The sequence below is a fragment of the Podarcis filfolensis genome, assembly GCF_964270895.1.
Source record: "Podarcis filfolensis genome assembly, chromosome: 7".
Lineage (NCBI taxonomy): Eukaryota > Metazoa > Chordata > Lepidosauria > Squamata > Lacertidae > Podarcis > Podarcis filfolensis.
Window position 1 is genome coordinate 26,834,134 of NC_139603.1, and position 26,121 is coordinate 26,860,254.

At 45.5% G+C, this 26,121-nt stretch overlaps 1 protein-coding gene across 1 annotated transcript in view; it reads right to left on the reverse strand.

Moving 5' to 3' along the window:
- The window catches only part of DUSP22 (dual specificity phosphatase 22), a 44,146-nt gene extending 22,492 nt beyond the window's left edge, over positions 1 to 21,654 (reverse strand). Inside the window, exons 1-3 of the mRNA XM_083624108.1 lie at positions 21,215 to 21,654; positions 15,032 to 15,065; positions 7,302 to 7,384 (exon numbers count right to left, since the gene is read on the reverse strand). Coding sequence (XP_083480234.1) covers positions 7,302 to 7,384; positions 15,032 to 15,065; positions 21,215 to 21,235 — 138 coding nt within the window. The 5' untranslated portion in view covers positions 21,236 to 21,654. The remainder of the gene's footprint in view (positions 1 to 7,301; positions 7,385 to 15,031; positions 15,066 to 21,214) is intronic.
- Between the last annotated feature and the right edge of the window lie 4,467 nt (positions 21,655 to 26,121).

Sequence of the window (26,121 nt, forward strand, 5' to 3'; positions counted from 1 at the left end):
TCTCCTGCAAAACTCTTGCCGTCCCCGTCTCATATGTTCCTTGTTTTGTGTGTGGGATTCCACCACATGCAGGTTGCACAATAGCTTGGGCAACAAATCCATTCCCCTTGCCCACAAAACTAGACTTCTCTGCAATGAGGCTGGTGCTGGAGAAATGCATTGGAAACTACAAGGTAACAACTACTTCTACTTGATGGGACATCGTGTAACCTGCCTGCGAACAAATGCTCAGTGAACAGTGGGTACCGTGTGAGCCCCCCACAAATTCTGTGCGAACGCACCAGAATCAATGCTCACAAGTCACCTGGAAGCGGCTTTAGTGTTGCACTGCCGTAGAACAAGAAGATAGCTTTCATTTAGCATCGCCACTGATGGAGCCAGTAAGAAATCCTCGAAAGAACAGCACTGCCCTTGCATTTACAACACACAGCTAAGGGACGCGGGTGGTGCTGTGGGTTAAACCACAGAGCCTAGGACTTGCTGATCAGAAGGTCGGTGGTTCGAATCCTCGCGACGGGGTGAGCTCCCGTTGCTCGGTCCCTGCTCCTGCCAACCTAGCAGTTCAAAAGCACGTCAAAGTGCAAGTAGATAAATAGGTGCCACTCCAGCGGGAAGGTAAAAGGCGTTTCCGTGTGCTGCTCTGGTTCGCCAGAAGCAGCTTAGTCATGCTGGCCACATGACCCGGAAGCTGTACGCCGGCTCCCTCGGCCAATAAAGCGAGATGAGCGCCACAACCCCAGAGTCGGCCACGACTGGACCTAATGGTCAGGGGACCCTTTACCTTTACCTTAAGTTCAATACTTAAAGTCTACACTTATTTGAGCTATGAATGCTAAAACTGCTCTACTGCTTCAATCTAAATGCCACTGCATAAAAACAAGATTTGCAAGAATTGTTTTCCCCCCGTTCCCCATGACTCTCCTAAACTTTTTTGGAATTTCATTACCCATAATTCCTAGCAGGAAGGCTTCCAAATTTTTAGGGAAGGAACGTTTGAACATTTTCTTCTGCTTGTTATAAATCATTTTCCAGAACTGTCTAATCTTTTTACAGTTCCACCACATGTGGATCCATGTGCCTTCAGCCTCCCTGATTTGCAAGAATTTATATATATATTTGCAGTCGTAGTTGATCAAAAGCAGAATCCTTCCTGTGCACACCCGCATGCAAGCTGTCTAAGAATTGTCCCAAAATGACCTCTAATTGTCAACAAGCCACTGTTCTAGTGCATACCGTATTTTTCGCCCTATAGGACGCACTTTTTCCCCTCCAAAAATGAAGGGGAAATCTGTGTGCGTCCTATGGGGTGAATGCAGGCTTTCGCTGAAGCATGGAGAGCACCGACCCCTCTTGCTCTCCAGGCTTCAGGAAGCTATCAGCAAGCCTGGGGAGCCCGCGGGAGTTCCCGCAGGGCTCCCTAGGCTGCGGATAGCAGCCTGCTGCACGGAGCGCGGGGCGCGCTGAAGCAGAGCGCCCCGCGCTTCGGGCAGATATCAGCGGCTGGGGGAGGGAATAAAAAAATTTTCCTTTACCCCCCCCCAAAAAAAACTAGGTGCGTCCTATGGGCCGGTGCATCCAATAGGGCGAAAAATACGGTATATTCTATCTATCTAGCTATCTATCTATCATCTATCTATTTTTGATACGTATACATTACATTCAACAACAACAAACTTTGCTGCTTATTATGCAAGCAGACTGCATCGGGGGGTTTGTGGCTAAGTGTGGACGACTAAAGGAAATCTGACTGCAAGAGAAAAGGGGAAATGACAGCCACCAGTGTAACTGATTCAAGGCGCGGATAATATCGAAGGCAAGGCTGGTGAATACATGGCAGTGGGGTGAATGGAAGACCCGGCCGATTCCAGCTGGTCTTTGAATCACATCCCCTGCAGGTCCAATTTCAATGATTCGGTGGTATTGTGAACAACTTCATCCAATCTGCATTGAATTTCACAATATAAAGAGCAGGATAGATGCATAAAAAATGGGTTACTTACGTATGGTGAGGGAAGCAGCAACCAACATAGTTACCAGGCATGAGCAGTTTCATGCAAATTCCCAATTTTGTGTAGGCATCTTCTAAGTAGCGCCGTAAAAGAACCATCTGTCTTATCACAGGTCATCATGACAAGAGCCTCACCCTGAAACTTACTACATCAGGGTTGCATACCCCACAACTGTCCCAGAAAAACAGGGACATCCATTTTTTTCCTGCGAGAGCATGGTGGATATTTTGGGAACCATGGTCTCATGTGATTTTGGGGTGTCCTCTCACCCCCAAAAAACACAATATCACACATTTGGGGGCACTATGCCTGAAAAAAGCTTTGGGGGGCAGGGTGCAGTGTCCAAAAAAGTGCTTTCTTTGGGACTGCAATCTCGCGCAGGTCACATGACTCACATGGCAGTGTGGCCCTGGAATATGGCATTCTCATTTTTCCTGACGTCGTATTAGAGGGTATGGGGTTGCTGGCATAATATCTAGAGTGGGACATCAACCAACAAAAACCAAAAGTCAGTCAAAATACAACTAGGCCAATTTCTCCAAATTCCAGTGCCTTCGAAAAGGCGTGCATTGGAAGCCAATAAATTCATTTTCCTCTCAGTTTTCTATTTCATCAGACAAGAGTAACCACAAAGAGAAGCTTTTTTATTTCTCTTTAGGCCCTGAAAGTCAAGCGAACTGTTAAACCGATACAAAGGGAGAGTTAACAAAACTAGCGCAAGTATTCAGATTTCAAGATTGTCATAGCTGAAAGAAGCAAGAGTTCAGCTCTGCAGAATGTCTGATATTCGCTCATATTACTCTAATAGCCATCATGCTGGTACCAGGTCAAGATGCTGGAAAATTCTGATGCTAGGTAAATTGCCTCACCAGGGCTTTGCCCAGATAAAAACTACTCACTCAATTTTACATTTTAAAGAAAAGCTATCATCAAATTTTACACATATTTCAGATTTTCCAAACCCATGTATTCGTTTTCAGTTAACAGGAAAATCATGACAGTAGGTATTTGAAGCTAGTTAACAGATTTGCTCATGAAACCCACAATGAGTTCTACATTTATATAGAAAATACAAATAAGAATTGTATAAAGAAAATGCTTTAAAATTTCTAGGGCATGGAACTGAATAGCTGGCTATCTCTTTAGAAAGGTATTTTAGCCTCTGTTTTAACACTCTAGAGAACCGACAACAATTTGAAAATTATGCTTCACAATTTTGTTAGCCACATAACACCACTTCTGATTCTGAAGGAGACAGACCACTCAGTAATTGTTGTTGTTTTTAACTAAGTCCCAATTCTTGTTCATTTAAAAGAATAAAGAATGAGCAAACACAGAATAGTAAGATCAAAATCTCCAGAATTTACAATAGCAACTTGCATTCAATTGCTATAAATGAATCTGAACAATAGATTTTTAAAAAAATCTTTACTTTCAAAGAAACTTAAATGAAACAGATGTCCACATTAAAGATCATTAAATGAATTGTTTCATTCTTAGATACACATTCTCAGCGAAAAGAATACTTATTCAAGTTCTTTAAGCTAGTAATCCAAGTACTCTAAATTTGTGGTGAAAGAAGAAAATGTAACCATCTACTTTTAAGTACATTCAATCAGTTACATGCTGTTCAAACAAATTTAGGATCAGATATTTAATTCCCCTGATCTAACACCAATCTCCCGTTTGAAAGTTTGCTTTGAGACTTCAGAAACTTTGAAACTTTAGATGCCTGTCTTCTCGGAGACTTATGAATCATCATCTTTTTTAAATGGAAAGGGCAATAACCAATCAGGACTTTTGAGCTGTCCTAAATGACCACAAACTTCTAGGCTGAAATTAAGCAGTTTAAAAAGAAAGAAAGAAATGCCTTATTTTTGGCATTGAACTTCTCGGTATTTAAATTTATGTAAACCTTTCAACGACAGCTTCCAAGAAACACTTTAAGAGCCAAAAACAAAACCTCGGGGCACCTCATTTTGAAGGAAGATGCAAATAAAAACCCTCAAACACCTGGCAAGTTCTTTCAGGTTAGCCCAGAAAAAAAACCCCATGTGTTATTTTGACTTGCCACATCAACAGATGAGGGGTGGACATACCTCTTTCGAATGAGAGGCATTTCATCAAAATGGCTTAATTAGGAAACAGTTGGTTTCTCAAGGTTTTCTCAAGCACAACAAGAGGTTATCAAGAGTTCTGCTCAGTACAGCTAAAGAACCGCTTCGGGAGAGAAGGGGGGGAAAAACCCCCAGTAATTTGTTTATTTGTCCTTTCAGTTGCTTTAAGGAGCAGTCGCCCAAGTACAGTACAAATGCTCATGACTCATTTTATTATTGAAAATATTCAAAAGTTTCAGCAATAAGCAAAGCCATTTCGCCGTTATTTTATCGTTGAAATATTTGTTGAAAACGCATGAGGGAAACAGGCTGTGCAAAATTCAAAAGGCAACCAACTAAGGTGGATTGTGCAATTATTTCCGAACTCAAGAGAATAACCAACCAGGACAAGTTCCATTCCACCACTAATAAAAGTGATAATTGAATCACACTCTTTAAGATTGAATTTGCTTCGGAAATGCCCTGACCATCATTGAGTGTGGTTCCTATTGACATCGCCTTACAAAAACAGATCCTCATGCAACTGAATCACTGGTGTTGAGAACCAAAATATAAGAAACATTAAAACTCCAATGGTAAACTCTTGAACTAAAACTTCTTCAGGTGAAGTCAAAATGATCATTTCAAGTAAACCTAATGCTTCTCTGAAGAGATCAGTGGAACCTGGGCTTTCCCCAGATTCCAAGCAATTGTTTTCAGATCACGATTCTGTTTGATTCTTTAACGCTATGAGGGCACAGACTACAGAAGAGGTGGGGGGGTCCTGCCCTCAGCTTGGAGAATAAGAATTAAAATTCAAATGTGCTTAGTAACAGGGAAACTGATCAACCCATCAAATGAAATCCGACAGTGCTTCACACACAGAAAAATCTCAAATTCAAAACAGAGAAACATTTAATTAGCCAGTACTATGAAACCTCTGAATCTTAAAAGCCACAAATTTGACAGTAAATTGATAAAACGGATCGAGGTATGATGAAATTTACAGCACCATTCCCCGCAGAATTGCAGCTGTGAAGAGGTCAACTGCATCCTGTAACTAAAGAAAAATAAAATTGCCTCCCAGATTTCTTCAGTCAATTCATAAAGTATTAAGAGTGACCAATCATCCCTATTATAATCTGGGACAAATCCAAGTCAATGTCTTATTGACTATTTTTTGAAGATATACATGCACAACTCATGTGAAACTATCCTGCCAGAAGCATATAGGTGGAATAGTGTTGCTTTTTCTTAGCAGAGTTTCCCCCGTCAGTTTTGTAAAACGTGAACTTGCTGTGAAAATTTACCCTGTAAACTCTGAAAGACATGTTAGTCAGAGTGCCCTTGTGCCTTTAAATTTGGGTCCACATCTAAAAAGAAGAGATGACAACTCCCACTGATTTTTAAGCTCAGTGCTATCCAAATCAATCCATCTGTACTATACAGTTAAAGAAGTATCTTGCCAGCCATGACTTCCTCCAAAGAATCCTTTTTAGGGTGCTGAGTGTAGGAGATTCCTATTCCTCTCGCAGAGCTATGATTTCCAGAGTAGTTTAACAATCAACTCCTCTTCCCAGGGAACTATGAGAATTCTGGCTCTGACCATGGAATTGGTGTTGGGGGGCGGTTCTCCTAACAACTACCAGCACCCCTAAACTAAAATTCCTAGGATTCTGTAAGGGAAGCCAGGGCTGTTTAACATGACATGATACGGCTTTAAATGCATAGCGCAGATGGAGCCTTTGTTGCCGATCACAGAAAATTCAAGGCAACTTTCCAAGTGGATGGCAATATATGTCACGAAAGAATAAACCCAGCCCATTAAGCTCGCCAAATTTGTTACACACCAGATAACCACTGTGTAACCTAGACTTTCAAACTGAGCAAACTTTCTTGCTGGAGGGGTGTGTGTGTGTTTAATTGTGATATTATGCTCTTGGCCATAAATTTCAACCTTTCTGAATGTTGCCATCCAAAGACAGGCCTCTCCACCCCCCTTGCAAGCACAGCCCAAGGATCCTAACCCAAGTCCTGTGAAAACAGATGGGGGAGAGAGCTTCTGTATCATCCGTTGTCCAGGATATTGCTCCGCCATCAAACAATTGCTCCGATTCAGCACTAAAGATTGGGTTTCCCCTGGGGGAAAGAGGGGAGACAAGGGGAAGTCTGAATGAACCCATAGATTGTTTCCCAGCTGAACCTGGGAAGTCGGCAAGCAAACTGTGAGGGCAACTGGGAGCTTCGCCCTGCTCCTGACCAGGATCCGGAAGCTAACCAGGAGCAGTGGAGCAGTATAGATTTGGAACGGTGGTTTGCAGAGGGGCATAGTTCGGAAGACAAAAGTTGGGGCGAACTGGGAGGTGGTCAGCAAGGTGGAGAAGAACTGGAAGAGAGAGATCTAACAGACTCTCTCTGGCTGGAAAGTGTCCAGCCTATCAGTCCAAGGTCACATAGAAAAGATAAGGTGGCGATACAAAAACGGGGGGGTTGCGAGATCAGGTTCCAAGACAGAAGTGACTAGGGGGGAAGTGGGAACACCTTTGTGCTTTGTTCTTTTGCTGTGATCATTAAAGACTCTTTAATAATAATAATAATAATAATAATAATAATAATAGTGAATTATTTATATCCAGCCCTCCCCAGCCAAAGCCGGGCTCAGAGTGGCTAACAACAGTAAAAATAACACAGTTTACATAAAATCACAATCAATTAATTGAAATACATTCTAAAATCAACTCAGAGTCAAATTAATGGCAACCATTGGGCTAGAGTTCTATGAGGATTGCAGAAGGAGAGAGGGTGTCAGACTGTGCCTTGGCCAAAGGCCTGGTGGAACAGTTCCGTCTTGCAGGCTCTGCGGAAAAATGTCAAGTCCCACGGGGGCCCTAGTCTCTTGTGACAGAGCGTTCCACCAGATTGGGGCCACGGCCGAAAAAGCCCTGGCTCTGGCAAGGGACTCTTTTCGCTTTGTCCTGCTTATCTACAGCCAACGGTGGGGGGGGGAGGGGAGGAAGCCAAGTCCCCGGAGCCTGACAGATCAGGTGAAAGCCAGGTGACAGTGCCCATGATGCACTGACCATTGTACGAGGCAAGTTTAAAACACCATGATGGAGTAATGTAACGGGGAGTTTAAGAGAAGGCTGTGGCGAGGGAAGCGATGATGGCTCAAGCTGTACCAGCTTTCTTCCCTTACCTCCAGCATAGGCCTGGCACTGTCATGGATCGAAAGAATGTGCGTTATGTTGTTCTTTTTCAGCTGTTCGGTGTCACGAGCATCTGTGGAAAAGGAGACCAGGGAGGAAAAGCCATTAGCACAGTCAGCGATATTTAACTCAATTATCAAGTAGCACCACAAAAAGCATAACTTTGAAACGTGCTCCTCTCCCTATTAGGAGTGGATTGCTGAGCTACAAAGAAGAGAAGCTTTCCTGAGCATCAGCTGCTATACAGAAGCACTGACTGGCTACGTAATGGTCTTAAGAGAGCCAGTGTGGTGCAGTGGTTAAGAGCAGTAGACTCGTAATCTGGTGAACCAGGTTCGCGTCTCCGCTCCTCCACATGCAGCTGCTGGGTGACCTTGGGCCAGTCACACTTCTTTGAAGTCTCTCAGCCCCACTCACCTCACAGAGTGTTTGTTGTGGGGGAGGAAGGGAAAGGAGAATGTTAGCCGCTTTGAGACTCCTTCGGGTAGTGATAAAGCGGGATATCAAATCCAAACTCCTCTTCTTCTTCTTCTGTCAACAACAACAGTGTGCTGTGCTGACTAGAGTGCTGGGAGTAAGACAGCGGAGACCCGGGTTGAAATCCCCACTCACGAATGAAGTTCACTGGGTGAGCTGGGCCCAGTTACGTTTTCTCAGCCTAACCTACCTCACTGGGGTGTTGTGGGGAGAGAACAATGGGTGCCGACTTGAACTCCTTAAAGGGACGGGAAGATATAAATGCTATAAATAGATTGTGCTGGGTGAGTTCTTTTTTGGGGGAAGTCAATGGCTCTTTTACAACCAGACATACATGATCACGAGAATTGTCACCGTATCACAAATTGGCTTGGGCACCTTTAAAAGCTGCATAATAGCTCAAAATTCAGCAGTCACAATCTTTGTCACCAATCACAGCATCTCCATGCTGGGGGGGGCGGGGGACCGAGAAAAGCTTTTGAACGCATAAACTGGAGAAGGATGTTTTCTGAAGAAGGGAAAATCCCTGGCATCTCCCATTATAAACCACGAGCCCCAAAAGCAGTTCATTCAATGGAAAGTGCTGCTCTGTAGATGTTCAGTTAATCTTCTTAATCATTTAAACAAACAATTCATGTCACAATGAGGAGAATAGAGGGGGGCGGAATCTAGATTTATCACCAATTACGATCTTAAAAGTTGGACATTAGACGTCAAAGTAAATGGAGGGGGGGAGTGAATTCTAGGCCAGTGGTACTGACTCCTGGTTCATTTCCAGGCTCAATTCAAGGTACTGATTTTAACATTTTGAGTCCTAAATGCACCCACCTCTCCAGCTACTGAGCTCTCCCCCAGATGACCTGGTGGGGATCTCTCCTAACTTTACAAAAAAGGCCATAGGTTGTTTAATTAAGACTTTATAGGTGAAAACCTAGAAATAATACCCATGCTGTCATTTGCTTTTCAGTAAAGGGAAGAAAGGTATTGCTAGCCTCCTATATACAGGTAAAGGTAAAGGGATCCCTGACCATTAGGGCCAGTCGAGGGAGCCGGCGTACAGCTTTCGGGTCATGCGGCCAGCATGACCAAGCCGCTTCTGGTGAACCAGTGCAGTGCACGGAAATGCCATTACCGCTGGAGCGGTACCTATTTATCTACTTGTACTTTGAGGTGAGCTGGGACCGAGCAACGGGAGCTCACCCCGTCACGGGGATTCGAACTGCCGACCTTCTGATCGGCAAGTCCTAGGCTCTGTGGTTTAACCCACAGAGCCACCCGCATCCCTAGCCTCCTATATAAAGGTAAAGGTAAAGGTAAAGGTACCCCTGCCCATACGGGCCAGTCTTGACAGACTCTAGGGTTGTGCGCTCATCTCACTCTAGAGGCTGGGAGCCAGTGCTGTCTGCAGACACTTCCGGGTCATGTGGCCAGCGTGACAAGCTGCATCTGGCGAGCCAGCGCAGCACACGGAACGCCGTTTACCTTCCTGCTGGTAAGCGGTCCCTATTTATCTACTTGCACCCGGAGGTGCTTTCGAACTGCTAGGTTGGCAGGCGCTGGGACCGAATGATGGGAGCGCACCCCGCCGCGGGGATTCGAACCGCCGACCATGCGATTGGCAAGTCCTAGGCGCTGAGGTTTTACCCACAGCGCCACCCGCGTCCCCTGGCCTCCTATATACTGTACTGTAAAATGACATCCAAAATACATGCATTGAAGATTTCTGCAGGAAAGAATTCATGGGTGATAAGACTATCAGTGGCTACTAACCCTGTTGGATACCTCTACTGTTTGGACACAGATGCTTCTGAAAACCATTTGCTGGGAACTGCAGGAGAGGGGAGAGTCCTCCTTGTCGTTGTTTTTGATATATTTTCATTAAAGATTTCTTGGTTTACAAAAGTATGTACAATGTCTCTTTTTTCAAGTTACATTTTCTACAGATCAGTTTCATTTGCTGAGACATTTGTGTTACATTAGGAAGAAAAGGGGGAAAGAGGTGGAGGAGGGACTGGTGAGTGGGGGTGGGGTCCGGTGGCAATGCTTCTATTCTACTTAGTGTATGTGTGAGGCTTTGTGTCAGTGTCACTTCAGCGAGTTCTCTTTACTATTCGCTTGTATTCCTTTGGTGGTGAAAGAGGTTGGCCTAGGGTGTGGTTGGCTGTCTTTGATTGGCTCTAGTGAAATTTGTTTTTGTGTGTGAGTGGGGTGTGTGTGTGTTTGTATCAGTTTAGCCAGATTGATTTGAATGCTGTCGGCGGGTTCTTGTCATTGTCTTGTTGGGCTGTGATGTGATAAAGGGGAACCAAACCAGGGTGAAGGCATCTTCTTCTATTTGCCCCCGTGTCAGTTTCAGTTTGTTGGCGAGTTTTTCTAATAAGGCTGTTTCCCATACTATTTGGTACCATTGGTCTATGCTTACTCCTGACAGGTCTCTCCAGTGTCTGGCTATGATGCTTGTGGCTACTGAGAGTAGGTGGTTTATGAGCTCTTTGTGTTATGAGTGGGCATTATTGTCTTGGAAGATGTTGAGTAGGGCCAGTTCTGGGGTGACTTCTAACACTTGCTTAGTTATTTTACATATTTCTTGTATGAATGATGTCCAGAAGAGTTGGATTTTGGGACATTCCCACCACATGTGGAGGTATATGCCTGAGAGTCCTCCTTGTAATAATAATAATAATAATAATAATAATGTGGGCTTCGCTGCTGGACTAGATGGGCCACTGGTCCAGCAGGACCTTATGTGCTTATTTATTCATTTATTTGTATATTTTCTTACACTTGTACCATACCTTTCTTCTGCATGGAAACCCAAGTCAACATACACATAGGCTCTAAGTGGTGGTGACCCACTGAGGCACTAACCAGACCAAAGCCTGCTGACCTTCAGCAAGGCGGTGACCTCATGTGCTTGCAGACCATACCCAGAAATCTACAAATCTTGCCTAGGTTCTAGCGACACTCAACATTTGAAGTACATGTTGGTGTTTTGAGTAGATGTATGCTCCTCTCCTACCAAGCAAATATCAACTTTGGATTTGTGGGCAGCAGCTTGGATTGTAGGGCATGTGCTTTGCATGCTCCCAAGGACCTATGTTCAACTCCTGGCTCCTGTAGGCAGGGCTCAGAAAGACTCCTGTCTGAATGCAACCAAGAAGAGCCACCATCAGTCAGCACAGAGTCTAGACTGTGTAGACTGTTCTGAGCTAGATGGGAGATGCTCTGACTCAGTAAGGCGCTGGCAGGATTTTAATGTAACAAAGCTTTGTTTTGTTTTGTTGCTGTGTTATTTGGTGGCCTTGAGGTAGGTGGAGGAGCATGTTATGATTAGATTCCAGTTTCATGTGGAGAGACCAGAAGAAACCAACTCTCTCATCTTTCTACCCCTTTAGATATCTTCAAATATCTAAAGAGCTGTCACACATAGGATGGAGCAAGCTTGCTTTCTCCTGGATCCAAGTTACAAGGAAAGTTACAATGGATCCAAGTTACAAGGAAAGAGATTGTGACTAAACAACAGGAAGAACTTTCTGACAATAAGAGCTGGGTGCCACATCTTTGAGGGAGAGCGCCACCAGTGACAGGGTCTTTTCCCCCTCATGGTGCCCTGACTATAGAACGCCCTCCCCAAACACGTTCACTCGAGGCCTACTTTGTTTTGAAGTTTTGTGACTTATATACATGCTACAGAATATGCCATTTTTACATCTCATAGAATAAATTTTAGAACATTTCTCCATTCAAGATTTCACTGCCTAAGGATAAACGTGATCCAGACTTGAAGTATCAGTAATTCCAGTGGAACATTGAGGGAGCCAATAGCTGGGGTGAGGAGCTGCGAGCTTCAAATGCACTAGTCTGTTCCTTCCAAACAATAAAACCGTAAAAACCATGGCAGTTTAAAAGGGGCCTTTCAAATGTAGCCATCTTACATTTTAAGTCCAGAACAACCAAGACAAGAGGAGAGAGTTATTTAGAAATTGGCCTGTGGCGTTCCACTTAGCATGCCGAAACACAACCAACTGTAGATCTTATTGCTGAATTGGGAAGAGTTCCCAGCAGTCGTCCTGGTGAACTAACGGGCAGCTTGCTGAAGGATTAAACTGCCGCAGCTTAACCACCAGCATTTATATATCGCCTCCATAGAAACAGTGGACAACACTTCACAGGCCAACTGATGCAGCAGCCAGCAGAGGTTGCAAGTCAGAAAAGCTGCACAGCTCGAAGTCGGTGGTTAAGTGCTGACTCACTCTGCAATATCAGCCAGCTTCTCTTTGCCTCGACTCAATCACAGAGGGAGAAATCTAAAAAGAACCAAATTGGGAAACAGATACCAGGTCTCGGTTTCGCAGCGCTGGGTGTATTCAACCTTTAGCCACCAAGGTCTCGGTGTTACAGCCGACGAACCTCAGATCAGTTTGTACGTTTGTTTCTCACAAACGCAAAACCACACCACCGTGTTATTTAATCCACATTACTTACCTTCTTCCCACGTTCACCAGTTTTATTCTTTATCCACCATTTAATCGTTTATTTACATTCCCCAAATGACACATTCTTGTCAACTGCCAAAGCACTGAACCAATAAAGGGGCTAAGCTTTTAGTCAAACCTGATAAAAACATAGTGCTGTCAACGTTACACAACTAAGCCTCTTTGGTTTGAGGCCTGTTTTTGGAACTGTAGCATGATCCTTTTCAGGTATGAACTTAAGCAGTGCTACTGTCCCAAGGTGTGGCTTGGGATGCAGTTGGCAACAGTGTCTAACCCTGCCATCTCTTCCTTGCCGCCCATCCGGACTTTAGGTAAAGGTAAAGGAACCCCTGACAATTAAGTCCAGTCGCGAACAACTCTGGGGTTGCGGCGCTCATCTCACTTTACAGGCTGCGGGAACCGGCATTTGTCCGCTTCCGCAGACAGTTTTTCTGGGTCATGTGGCCAGCATGACTAAGCTGCTTCTGGAGAACCAGAGCAGCGCACGGAAATGCTGTTTACCTTCCCGCCAGAGCGGTTCCTATTTATCTGCTTGCACTGCATGCTTTCAAACTGCTAGGTTGGCAGGAGCTGGGACCAAACAACAGGAGCTCACCCTGTCACGGGGATTCGAACCGCCGACCTTTCAATTGGCAAGCCCAAGCAGGACAGTGGTTTAACCCACAGTGCCACCCGCACCATCCGGTCTTTACCTGTTTGAAAATGCCATTACTCTGCCACGAGCCTGAAACTGTACCATGGCCCACTACAACTTTAGAGCAAAAAAGAAGTAATTTCAACATCGGATTTGCCATTGTCATCTTGTTTTCCCTTAAAATGGTTGTGGGCAGAGGTGAAAAGGGAAAGCCTCTCAATCCCTCACTTTTAAAAATTAAAATCTCTACTGACACACAGTCTGGCACTGGTGTTGGTGCAAATATTCCAACATTAGTCACATGTCATACTAAACTACATGAATTGCACAAACAAATCTGGGAAAGGAGGCTGGAAGTTTACCATTACATCTGAATTTAAACTGAGCTTAATCTGAACAATGGATTATTGAATAGTTTAATGAAACAAGCCAACTCCATAAGCTACAATCTGAAGTTGGCTTGTTTCAGAAAACCGGAGTCAAGCCTTACCACAGTTTGTTGAGGTTTGGCCACTACATAAACTGTGGTTAATTGAAAACAGAAGTAAAAGCTGCCAATCTTCTGCACTGCAGGGGGTTGGACTAGATGACCCTTGGGTTCACTTCCAACTTTACAGTTCTATGATCCTTACAGATCATGCTTGAGCTATGTGGCCCATCCAGGGGAGAGGGTGGTGCTGTGGTCTAAACCACTGAGCCTCTTGGGCTTGCCGATCGGAAGATCAGCGGTTTGAATCCTCACAACAGGGTGAGCTCCCATTGCTCTCTCCCAGCTTCTGCCAACCTAGCAGTTTGAAAGCACACCAGTGCAAGTAGATAAATAGGTACCACTGCAATGGGAAGGTAAACGGTGTTTCCACGCGCTCTGGCACTTGTCGTGGTGACCCATTGCACCAGAAGCAGTTTAGTCCCTATGACCCAGAAAGTTGTCTGCGGACAAACACCAGCTCCATCGGCCTGAAAGCAAGATGAGCGCCACAACCTCATAGTCGCCTTTGACTGGACTTAACCATCCAGGGTTCCCTTACCTTCTACTTCTGTGGCACCAGGTGCTGAGCTTGCCCCTAGAGTACCATTTCACATACTACTATGTCTCAGACTTACAGCATGGGCCTCATTCATCCATTCCTCAGCTAATGTCTACAAAGACTGTGTTGAGCTAAGGAAAGCAGGGTAGCTGAAGACCAAAATGAGTAGGTAGCAGTGATGGAACAGATGTGGGGAACTATCATTCCTGCAGCTCCCTCTCTTCAGGCAATGGGAACTAGCATCAGACTTGCCGCTCAGCAAAGCTTCTTCATATTGTTCTGTGAGAACCTGCTGAGCTCTGTCCCATGACCATTTTTATTTTCTTTAATTGGGCAAACCCGAATTTGCCTTCCTCAGATTTTTTATGGGTGTTTTAATTTTGGAACTGTTTAAATTGTATTGTTTATGGATAAATTTTGATGTATTGTTTCTGATATGGGCCAATGGCCGCAATAAATCTATCTATCTATCTTCCTCAGATTTTGGAGTGTGCACCATGCTAGCTTCAAATACAAGACTCTATGGGCTGTGGCAATGTACTCTGCACCAAAGGGGAAGGAGTAGGCAGATACCCCACTTGAAAGCTTAGTGGTGATGATCACAAAACCAGACAGGTTTAGGTAGAGACTTGTGTCTCTTTCACATAAGCAAGTGCTGGCCAGGGGCAAGGAACCTGTGGTTTTTGATGGCTTTTATTAGAATACAATTCCCATCAGCCATGACATCAGCCAAGGCCTGATGGTTAGTCCAACAGTAACAGGAGGGCCACAGGTTTCCTACTCTTGCCTTAGAAAAACCATCCAAAGTTTGGGAGAGACAAAGTAAAAGTAAAATTCCTGACATTCCTGTTCAGCTTTTTTTTAGGAAGCCCTCCCCACCAAATAGTGATACATCCAGGTTTTCCCTGACATTTTGCCAATTCAGCAAATCCCCCCCATGCCATTTTTACACCCAAAAAGCAGGACATGCCAGGAATTTTACTGATGTATGGCAAACCTAGACAAAGCTGTCACACACAGAGAGAAACAAAGTTTGGAAGCAAAATGTGGTTGGGCACTATGACTGCTAATGACACTGAACTTACCTTTAAAATTTCCAAGGAACAAGCCAGGAAGGATCTGTGAGAAAGAAAGAAATATAATATCAAATGTACATCTCTTGTGGTAACATGATCTGACACAGTTCAATTTGCATACAGAATGGAACATAACACTGTTGATATCTGCAGAGTCTGGCAACATGGTAAGGGCAGCATGTTCTTCCTTCCAATCTTCCCCACTTCACTTTGAAGCTTTTTTCTTTTTAGTTTCAGGGTCCGGTAGCTTAACAGCAGTTTAATAAAGGCAGGAGGGGACCAGTAAAAGAAACCTAAACTAGTGTTTCTCAAATTCGAGTCTCCAGGGGTTTTTTTGGATTACAATTCCCATCATCCCTGACCACTGGTCCTGCTAGCAAGGGATGATGGAAGTTGTAGTTTGAAAACAGCTAGGAAACCCTGCTCTAAACTAACAATCTATCACTCATTTTACACCAAAAATACTGTAACTTTACTTAAATCAGTAATGGGAATGGCTTGATTTGAAGCCATCTCTGAACTCGGGGCTGGTCCTCAGTTGTCCCTTAGATGGTTTCTGACTTCTTTTGAAGTGTCCTGAACTTATTGACATTACATCTTAACATAAAGTTGTACCCATTGGTTTATGTGTCCTTCAGCATGGGTCTTCATCACCATCCACAATCTATCTCTTACACATTTGGAATTAGAGGAAGGAGCAGACACTGGCAGTCCAAGGACCATATCTGAACCTTGAGGGTTTCACTAGTTCTCTATTTGGAAACTTAAGAGGTAAAAGACATGAGGAGATTGTGGCTGTGGAAACAGGACTGGAGATTATGGGAGACGGGACAACTCTCCATGCCCTCTTCATTATATGGCCATCATATATATTGATAGCCAGAAATTTTGGGGTGGACTATCCGTGTCCATGGTATGATTTTCACCCCAGATCTGCTATGAGCTCCCAGCTACGTGGTATCTGCTGGACAAAGGGAGCTATTTGTGTACGGCGGCTTTTGTGGCAGGGGATCTCCAGCCCTTCCACCATTTTGTAGAGGTGAGGAGGGCACCGAGAGGGTTTGAAGTAACAACCACATGCAAACGAACAGCTCCTGGCCTATAAAGCAGCTCCAATGTCAGATTAGGGTGGTTTTGGTTTGCCCTATTTAAATAGCTGCCAGGGAAGGAGGACACAGAGAGAGAGAGAGAACTCACAGCATGTGAAAGAGGAGAAGCTGGTTAAATCTTCTGCCCCATGCTGCAGCTCTGATGAATATATCCCTCCCCTAAGGTGCCATGGCGATTAGTGGTATCCCCCATATGACTAAATGGGTCACTCGAAGCCGCTTAACAGCCAGGGCTGACCAGTACCTCATTTTTTATCATTCCCAAGTCCTGAACGAAATCCAAACTCAAAGTAAGCAAATGCAAAAGACTGCAAGCTGCATGGATCGAGCGTGGCAAGAGGTTATATATCAAAAGCCTGCCAGCTTGAACAAATAATGTGCTCAAGATTTATCCGGCCTCTCATACTCTTTGGCAGACCAGCCTTCTTGTGACAATGACACAGAAAGGGGGGGCAGGAAACTTGCTCATCGTTTTAGGAATGTACACAGGCTGATATCAGAGGTATGACAATGGCAAGGAACATGCAACTTGACATTTCCTTGCCAACTGGCACATGCCAGTTAAAGTCACAGGAAGCTTTTCCACGCCGTTTCACCAGAGAACCATGACAGCCAGAACAATGCAACCCTCGTACATTGCTTGCCTCTCTCTGAAGGGACCTGCAGGTACTACATGACCTGCATATGTGTCAAGTCATAGTCCACATAGTCCCCTTTCCCACCACAGTTGCCATTCCTCTCACCACAACACTTCTTAGGGCAGGCAGGCCTTTGCACAAGGACCAGGCCGCATCACAGTCCTGAGGGATCATTCAACCAGTAGAGGATAAGACTCTTAATCTCATGTTGGGTGAAAGATTCAGGCATTGCAGTTATGCTAGATGATCCTCGTGGTCTCTTCCAACTCTACAATTCTACAGCCATGATAAATGAGGCTGCACTCTCGTTAATAATAATAATAAAAATTTATTTATACACCACCCTCCCCAGTCAAGACCGAGCTCAGGGCAGCTAACACCAAATATAAAAACAATTGATTGAAATACAGCTTAAAAAACAAAATACAATATTAGAACATTAAAATGCAGTTAACATGCGCAGGAATTGCCACAAAACAGGCCATGTTGTTTCCATGCCCATCTCACACTTTGGCCCCTTCAAACCAACGCTAATCTCCCTGATCAGAACTTTCTCTTGATGCATGCCATACTTTTTGGGTGGTCTCGAACCCTCACTCCATACGGTGTCACCACATCAGCACCGCACGTTCTGTGGAAGAGACTGACATGGAAATGATGCTACGTGAGGAGAAAATAGCATGCGTTCCCCCATGATTTAGATCACAGTGGCAAAGAGCCACAAGTCGGCATAAGAAGATGCTTGCCTAGTCCCTAAACTTTAGTAGCGGTTCCCCCTGAGAATTATAAGATCCTCATAAATGCACTTCAGTATGCTTTGGTGTTGCCCACTGAACTCCAAAGCACAATGAAATGAAGCCACAAATGGTCTTGATGCATAAAACTCTTTGCCCATGCTTTTGGGGCGAGGGTTAAATACAGGGGAGGGAAGTGTTACTTACAACAGGGATAGGGAAACTGTGGCCCACCAGATGTTGCTAGACTACTGCTCCTATTATCCCTGACCATTGGCCATGCTGGCTATGACTGATGCGAACTGAAGTCCAACAACATCTGGAGCGTCTCAATTTTCCTGTTCATGATCTATATTCTTATAGATTTGGGGGAGACCCCCCAAACCCTAGAAATTAAGAAATTGTACGATTTAAATTAATTGGAGTGTGAAGGGAGAAACAAACTGCAGATGAATTCCTGGGCTACCCTATGCAAAACGACCTGGCCAAGCTAGGGCCATTAAGAAACAAATTAAGCCCATTGAGGGCCATGGGCAATGCAAGAGAACTGTCCTTCCCCCTCTCCCCACCTGAGGGAGGGACAGAGACAGGGGTTGGAAGGTTGCCAAGGTAACTGGGTGTGAGGTGAAAGGAAAAGTCTTGAGCAATGATTGCTGGGAAAAAGAAGAGGGAAGGAAGACTAGGATCCATCTTGGGCAGGCTGGCTGCTGGCTGGCTGGCTTGAAATGACCATGCTGTAAGATCTGGACTCCCTCCTTGCAGACTGAAGGTGTAAATAGGTAAATAAACCATATTTCTGAAAGCTGCAACAGTCTCCGCTGTGTCTGCAACCCCATGGGATCTTGCCACTGCTCGGCAGACAGAGGGGGAGGCACCCAACTTTTGTAACAATATCATGGCACATCAGATCCCAGAGGAGGGAAGTACAGTTCAGCAGTAAAGCACAAGCTTTCTATTCCAAAGATGCCAAGGTCAATCCCTCACAACTCCAAGAAGGGCCGGAAGAGACTCCTGCGTGAACCCCTGGAAACCTTGCTACTGGTTCCATGTGGACAAGAGCATTGGTCTGACTCGGAACAAAGCATCTTCAATGACTTGCCAAAGTTACTGAGGCAGATCCCCGCCCCCAGGGAGCTTACAAGATGAAACAGACAGTGGGGGGAAACCGAAGGCGCAAAGGGTGGGAGAGACCACAGTATGTGAGAGGAAGAATGTGAGCAAATGCTGCCGATTCCGCTTCAGGGAGGTTCCAGCAGCAGGCGAGCGACTGAGCGCAGCATTATAGACGGGTCAGGCAATGGGCAGGAGCAAACAACAGCCAGATGATCCAATTGTGGCAACAGCAGCTGTCAGCAATCTCTGGGGGTTGCCTTTTGTCAGAAACATTAAGGAAGCGAATAAGCCTGTCTGGCTTACGAACAAAGGGCTGCGGTGTTTTTGGAAAAATTCAAGTAATCCACTGCTGGCCGATTTCTCTTGCCTACACCATACATGGTTACGGGAAAAGGGTACACTCCGTTTACCAACTAAGGGCATTGATACCAACAGGCCTGGTCATCTCCAGGGGTGCGTGGCTTTGCAGTTAGCCTCTGAGCTTCTTGCGATAAGTCACTGCAGCCCCATCACGGTAATTACGGATGAAAAAGGTGGCCAAAAGCAGCTCGCAAGCCCACTCACTCAGCAGCCGCTTCCTCTCCTAATTGCACACTTATGACCCCAGCTACAGCCAAACTTGGCTGCTGCTGTTGGGGCCAAGATCTAGCCCGGCAAATCAAAGTACAATGTGGGTGGGACTCTTCATGGGCACGCCCACCTTTCCTACTTAGCCCCGCCCACACACTTGGCCAGAGGATCCTATCAATCTATGCGAAGGAAGCCTTTTATGTAAGCTGCATTAAAGGCCATCTCCAAGTACCTTAAATAATAATAAGAGAATTAGAGCCCTAAACCATCTTACACGGATGCTTCATTGTGATGGATAGGACTTCCACTTCCACTATGTTCTAAGTAACTCCAGCAGAGTAGTAGACAATATGCTTTGTACGGAAACAGCCCCAGATTCAAACCCTAGTATCTCCAGAAAGGGCTGGGAAATATTCATGTCAGGAACACTGGAAAGCCACTGCCTTTGGGTCCCTAGATGTTGCTGGACTACAACTCCCACCATTCCTAGCCAACATGGCCAATGGTCAGAGATGGTGGAAGTTGCAGTTCAAGAACATCTGGGAACCCAAGGTGAGAAAGGCTGGTGTAGATAATACTAAGCTGGGTAGACCGATGATCTGACTTAGAACAATAGAATTGTAGCATTGGAAGGGACCACAAGTGTCATCTAGCAATGCAGGAATCTTTTGCCCAGCATGAGGCTCAAACCCATGACCCTGAGATTAAGAGCCTCCTACTCGACCAACTGAGCTCCTGATATAAGGCAGCTTCCTGTGTCCTTTTTATTAAGAGAGACATCACAGTGTATCATGAGGTGGGCATGAAGCATATCATCCAACTTCTTGTCAGGCAGACATAACCAAGTCTGACCAAAGTGTTCTGCTTCTTTCCTCTTCCCCCACATTGAAAGTATCCGGCTTCCTTTTGTCAGCCTCCCACTTTGCAATACGGGCATCACTCCTTGGTACAATGTGGCATCAGGAAGCCACGGGTAGCAGCACCAAGCCATCACACACTGAACGCCACCAACTTCCAACACGATCCGTATCAGTGGGGGCAGCTGGGATGCACACACATGCAAACCACCAGCCCCTGTGGAAATGTGCAAGAAGCCCAGGATCTCTTCTATTTATTTATTTTTAATATAAACCAAGGATGGGGAATCTGTGACGGGATGATCTTTCCAGCAATACAATGCTATGATTCTATAAAGCTAACACCACCATTCTTATGGCCAAAGGGGAAGGCGACTGCAAGAGGCTCCTCTAGCGATTTAAAGAGCATGCACGAGCTGGCCGAGGAGGAACCCAGCTGCAAGTTCTTCGACTAACCGGAGCGTTTCCGCCTGCCTATGCAAAAGCCAAAATGCGCCTCCAGGAAACGAGCCGTGAAAATAGCACACTATGTGCGGTGGTGGTGGTGGAGGAGGAGGTTGATGCGTGGCAAGGCTGGCGCAGATCCAGCCGCGTGAATTATGAGGCGTTTGCTTTCCCCACTATTGGGGACGAGAGGCAAGACACGAGCTTGCCCAACTGTGTAAGGCTTCTGTCCTACACAGGCTCACAAAACCAGCCTACGCACATGATGATGCGTGTGCCCAAAAGGAAGTCCCGCTGGCACCTTACCCTCCCCTCCCCAGCAGCAAATAAACTTGCAGCCTCAAGTCTCAGACATTGACCTCGCTGCAGCTTACTTCCGAGTAAACAACCGGGGGGGGGGGGAGCAGAGGCGGGGCAAACCCAGCCTCCCATTTCTTCAAGCGCCTTCGTTTGCCAGCCACCCAACACCACCACCACCACCACAAAAGCAGTCGCTTGTTGCCATTCAGTATCCAGAAAGTTCCCCTTAAAGGAAGATTCGCTTTTAAACGCCCTATTTCCCACGGATCAAAACAAGCATCGAGTGGGTGGCTTAGTTTGGGGTGGGGGGAAATCCTCTCTATTTGTTTCTTCACTGGGTCGTTTCTGAAACCTCGCGCGCGAACGCATTTTTTAAAAAAACAACAAAAAACCCAGAAACAAAACAGAATAAGCAGCGTTTTTTTACCTTGTTCATCCCATTCCCCATGGCTCTAAGCGGTCTGAAACTTTAGCACCAGAGACTGGAAGCAGCCCAGTTGGTGGGACGCCGCAAATAATAAAATAAAATAAAAATGCGCGATGGGCAGAGAAGGAAGTATTTACTCCGTTGTGAAAGGGAAATTGGGTAAACGGGGTGGTTGTGTTGTTATTTTGCTGCGCAGCTCGCCAGCATCTCCCCCCCCCCGCCCCGCCCGCAAAACTGTCTGCCAGCCCGGGACTTTCCTCCTAGGCGTCTTATGATCGGAGGTTTTTCCGCCCGGCCGCCCCTGGACTCGGCTGGAATCGGAGAAGCAGCTCAGCTTGAACTAGTTGCGAGCTCGCCCTTGCCAGGAATTGCGTCTCGCTCCGGCCCTCCTTGCCTTCAACCACTCCCACGTGCGGTTAAAATCCAGGCGCCGAGCGAGCTTCCCCCGATCTCGCCGCCAGTGGCTCTGGGGCTCGTAGTTTTCACGCTAACCCCGCGCCGGGCTAAGCCGCTGCTCGAAGACTACAGCTCCCGGCATGCGCTGCGCCAAGCACGGGCTCCGCCCTTTCGAACGCGTAGCGGAGCGTGAGCTTTCATTCCTGGAAGGATGAGTAAGCGGCGTCTGGGGCTTCTAGGCGAACTGTGGGCGTGGAAGTTCAGTTTCTGAGCAGGGGCAGCCCAATTCCGCGACTTATTTCTCTTGCATATAAAATATTTCTATTTTTTGCCGTTCATGCAAATCAGCACTTTGTCAGAAAAGAGTTCAAGCCCTTGTTACAGGATCTTTTTTTTCTTCCAGTAAATGGCTACATTGGAACATTGTTTACCACGACGTGTATTTCGATGTTCCAGTTATAGCAAAGTTTTCGGACGCTGGAGATAAGCGCTTAGTTGTTGTTTTGTGGGCGTGTCGAAGGTAGTGTTATCGGCTGTGGTGTGTGCCGTGTTTTCATCCCATCCGTTTTTGCAAATTCCGCCTCCATTGCCCTCAAAACCCCTGCTGCTATTGTTTTTTACCAGAAGCTATCGTGGGGATTTCTGCATGCAGTTTTTAATCCATCACAACCTACTCAGCTTTAGTGCAATGGAATCCTATGCATGTTTACACCCAGTTAAATTGTTGTTGTTTAGTCGTTTAGTCGTGTCCGACTCTTCGTGACCCCATGGACCAGAGCATGCCAGGCACTCCTGTCTTCCACTGCCTCCCGCAGTTTGGTACCCAGTTAAATACTCCCTTAAAAAGAGAAGTGGAGCTTAAAGGTAAAGAGACCCCTGACCATTAGGTCCAGTTGTGGCCGACTCTGGGGTTGCGGCGCTCATCTCGCTTTATTGGCCGAGGGAGCCGGTGTACAGCTTCCGGGAGGTCATGTGGCCAGTTTCCCTTTCCACCACAGTGGTACCTATTTATCTACTTGCACTTTGACGTGCTTTCGAACTGCTAGGTTGGCAGGAGCAGGGACCGAGCAACGGGAGCTCACCCCGTTGCAGGGATTCGATCCGCCAACCTTCTGATCGGCAAGTCCTGGGCTCTGTGGTTTAACCCACAGCCCAGGTAAAAGTGCTACAAGCTTTAAGAACTTTTTGGGTCTCCTACAGTAGCTAATGGTTTTCTGGTGCTTTGGGTACCTCAAAAGTTAGAGAAACAAGCTTGAAACAGCTGCATGTTAAAAAAAGAATAAATTTAAAACCCAAATATAGTTTACAGCAGGAGTGGGGAACCTGTGGCTCTCCAGATGTTGTTGAACTACAACTCTCATCATCCCTGTCTGTTGGCCATGCTGGACTGGGGCTGATGGGAGTTGGAGTGCGGCAACTGGAGAGCCAAAACTTTATGGAACTGCACTATTTAAAAGCCATTCTTATAGTTGCCAAGCCTTTTTCTTTAGAAGCATCTGCAGTTGCTAGTAACTTAAACAGACCACACCTCCTCCCTATCCTTTATTCTGTTTGCAATAGCCTGTTAGAACATTGATGAAAGGGACCAGGAATCAACATACCAGCAAAGTATGACACAGGTCTGACAGGTCACAAGCAGATTCCACTCTGACGGAGCAAAGTCACCTGTGGTCAGGCTTGGAACTGTGTTTGGAAAACTGGAATGGTTTCCCCCAAAACTTGGTTTATTCTGAGACAAGCTGGATCTAATGGCATCCCTGTGGATATGCACCTCATTGAAATTACGGTACATATCTTCTCACTCCTGCTTGTTTGCCAGAAGACAGAATAACAGAGTTAAAAGTCAACTTCAGGTGCAGTGTTGGAAATCCAGGACATTAGTGGTGCTATGCATATATCCCTGTGCAGCTGATTCACAGATGTAGCAGGGGGCCTTTTATCTTAATGGTAGTACCTCGGGTTACATACACTTCAGGTTACATACGCTTCAGGTTACAGACTCCGCTAACCCAGAAATAGTACCTTGGGTTAAGAACTTTGCTTCAGGATGAGAACAGAAATCATGCTCCAGCGGCGTGGCGGCAGCGGGAGGCCCCATTAGCTAAAGTGGTGCTTCAGGTTAAGAACGGACCTCCGGAACGAATTAAGTACTTAACCCAAGGTACCACTGTACTTCCCACCATCACTGAAGCAACAAGGGAGTTAGAGAGAGAAAGGAATGACTTGACCCCCTTTTCCAGCTTTGATTCACATCCAGGCCAGAGAATAATTTATAGGGCTGGAATGTTTGTCTTGCAAGCTAAGACAAGATTCCTTTTTTGAAGCCAGGAAATAAGATTCATAGCATCTCAAGAGGAACCCTGCTTGTATTCCATCAAAGAAATAGGACATAATTAAGACGTTACTCCAATACAGTGGTACCTCGGGTTACAGACGCTTCAGGTTACAGACTCCGCTAACCCAGAAATAGTACCTCGGGTTAAGAACTTTGCTTCAGGATGAGAACAGAAATCGTGCTCGGGCAGCGTGGCAGCAGCGGGAGGCAAAGTGGTGCTTCAGGTTAAGAACAGTTTCAGGTTAAGAACGGACCTCCGGAATGAATTAAGTTCTTAACCCAAGGTACCACTGTATTAGGTGCTAATTTATCATGTTTGTATCTCTCTCCAAGCTGTATTGTTTCATTTAGGCTATGAAACAATTGGCTGCACAATGAGCTTCTGCTAGAATTTTCACATCGAAATCCCAAGGACTCTTACAACTGCAGCATGTATATAGTTCAGTGGGCACCCATGATTGTGATAGTATGGAGAAAATAGATATCTTGGACCAGGGGTCTGGATTTTGTACATTAAAAAACCTACTCAGGAAGCCCTATGGTCATTCCGATTTAATGCCATATACTAAATGAGCCACACGTCTCTCCCAGCCCAAAGGGATGGGATTAGGTACAGCCCGCCAGGCAAAATAGTGTCATCCTTCAGTAATCTGTCATACAGTGATAAGAATAAGGCATTCCTCCAGCAACAAAAAAGGGCATCGTAGCTAATTTTGCACAGCTGAGAATAATGGAGATAAAAAGCCAAAAATACTTTGTTGGTTAACTTCCATATCTTTTGCTTGTATGTGTATGCCTATTTATAGCAAGGAAAGGGAACAGGTGACTTTCCTGATGTAGTTGGACCTCAGCTATCATCACCCCTGGCTGAGGCCAAAGGTAGCTAGAGTTCAGCAACATCTGGAAAACCACAGGTTCACTACCCCATTCTCAAAAGCCCAAGTCCCTTTAAAAAATGAAGAATACTCAGGGTTCCCTTTTGCAATCTGAAGGATGGTTCTGCACATTATTGGCCTTTGTTCAAATGCAGCAAAGGTCCTGACCAGATGCAGGAAAGGGTAGTACTAGAATGACACTTGTTGCAAATCTCTGCCTTCATAAATTGGGCAGAAGGAAAAAGGAAGGTCTGTCAAGCCCGGGACCTGTTGAAGGAGGAAGGGCGCCTTCATCCCATTGTTATTGTGACTGTGTAGATGGCATGGCCTGTGTGAAGTTCCCAAAGCTTCCTGTGGCCTACATTGTGGATGGGAAGTGACAGGCAAACAATGACATACTCCCACCTTTAGGACCACAAAATGCATAAACCTCAGCCAGTTCCTGTCTGTCCAGGTTCTGTCATTGCATGGCGCTGGCCAGTGCAGAGGATGAAGTCCTCTAAAAATCATTGCTCTCCATTGTTAAATTTCACCTTGGAAAAAGCACCCAAAGTTAACCCTCACCCCAGACATAAGAGGAGAAAGAATTACTTTGCAATCAGGGTGGCAGCTACTGCAATGACAGCCCACCTCTCCCTGCTAGAAGGCAAGTATGTAGTCAAAGAGACAGGAAATACCGTATGTGAACTGGTGACTTCTACAAAGTGGAAGGTGAATGGGCTGAATGGACCGGGGAGGTTTTTGTGCCACTGTCCTGCTTCATCCAAAAATTGATTTCAGGGTAGATAAAATAATTTAAAATCAAGAATTGCAAAATAAAGCATCACCAACAATTCCCTAAAGTTAAGAATTAAAAACCATTCAGCCAGCTAGAAATGGCCTAATGTAAAACGCTGAGGCAAAAGGGGTTTAATCTGATGCTGGAAATAATACGGTGTCAGTGCCAGACCTTACCTCAGAGCAGGCTGCTGTTGTTGTTGTTGTTGTTGTTGTTGTTGTTGTTGTTGTTGTTGTTGTTGTTGTTGTTGTTGTTATACCCCACCCTTCTGAACCTCCATGATGCACTTCATCTAATGATGGAACATGAGGAAAGGCACCCAAAATATAATAGTCTTTGCCACAGCTTTCCACTGGAAACTGTCACCCTCAGCGAAGTCATTTCACTAGCAAACAAATCACTTGACCAAATATTTCTGTAAATAAAAGCAAGCAGCCACTCCAGGAAATTTCACAATATCCTTTTATATTATTGTTGTTGTTATTTCACCTGCTGTGATGGTTCCTTTATTTGTCACTGTCGC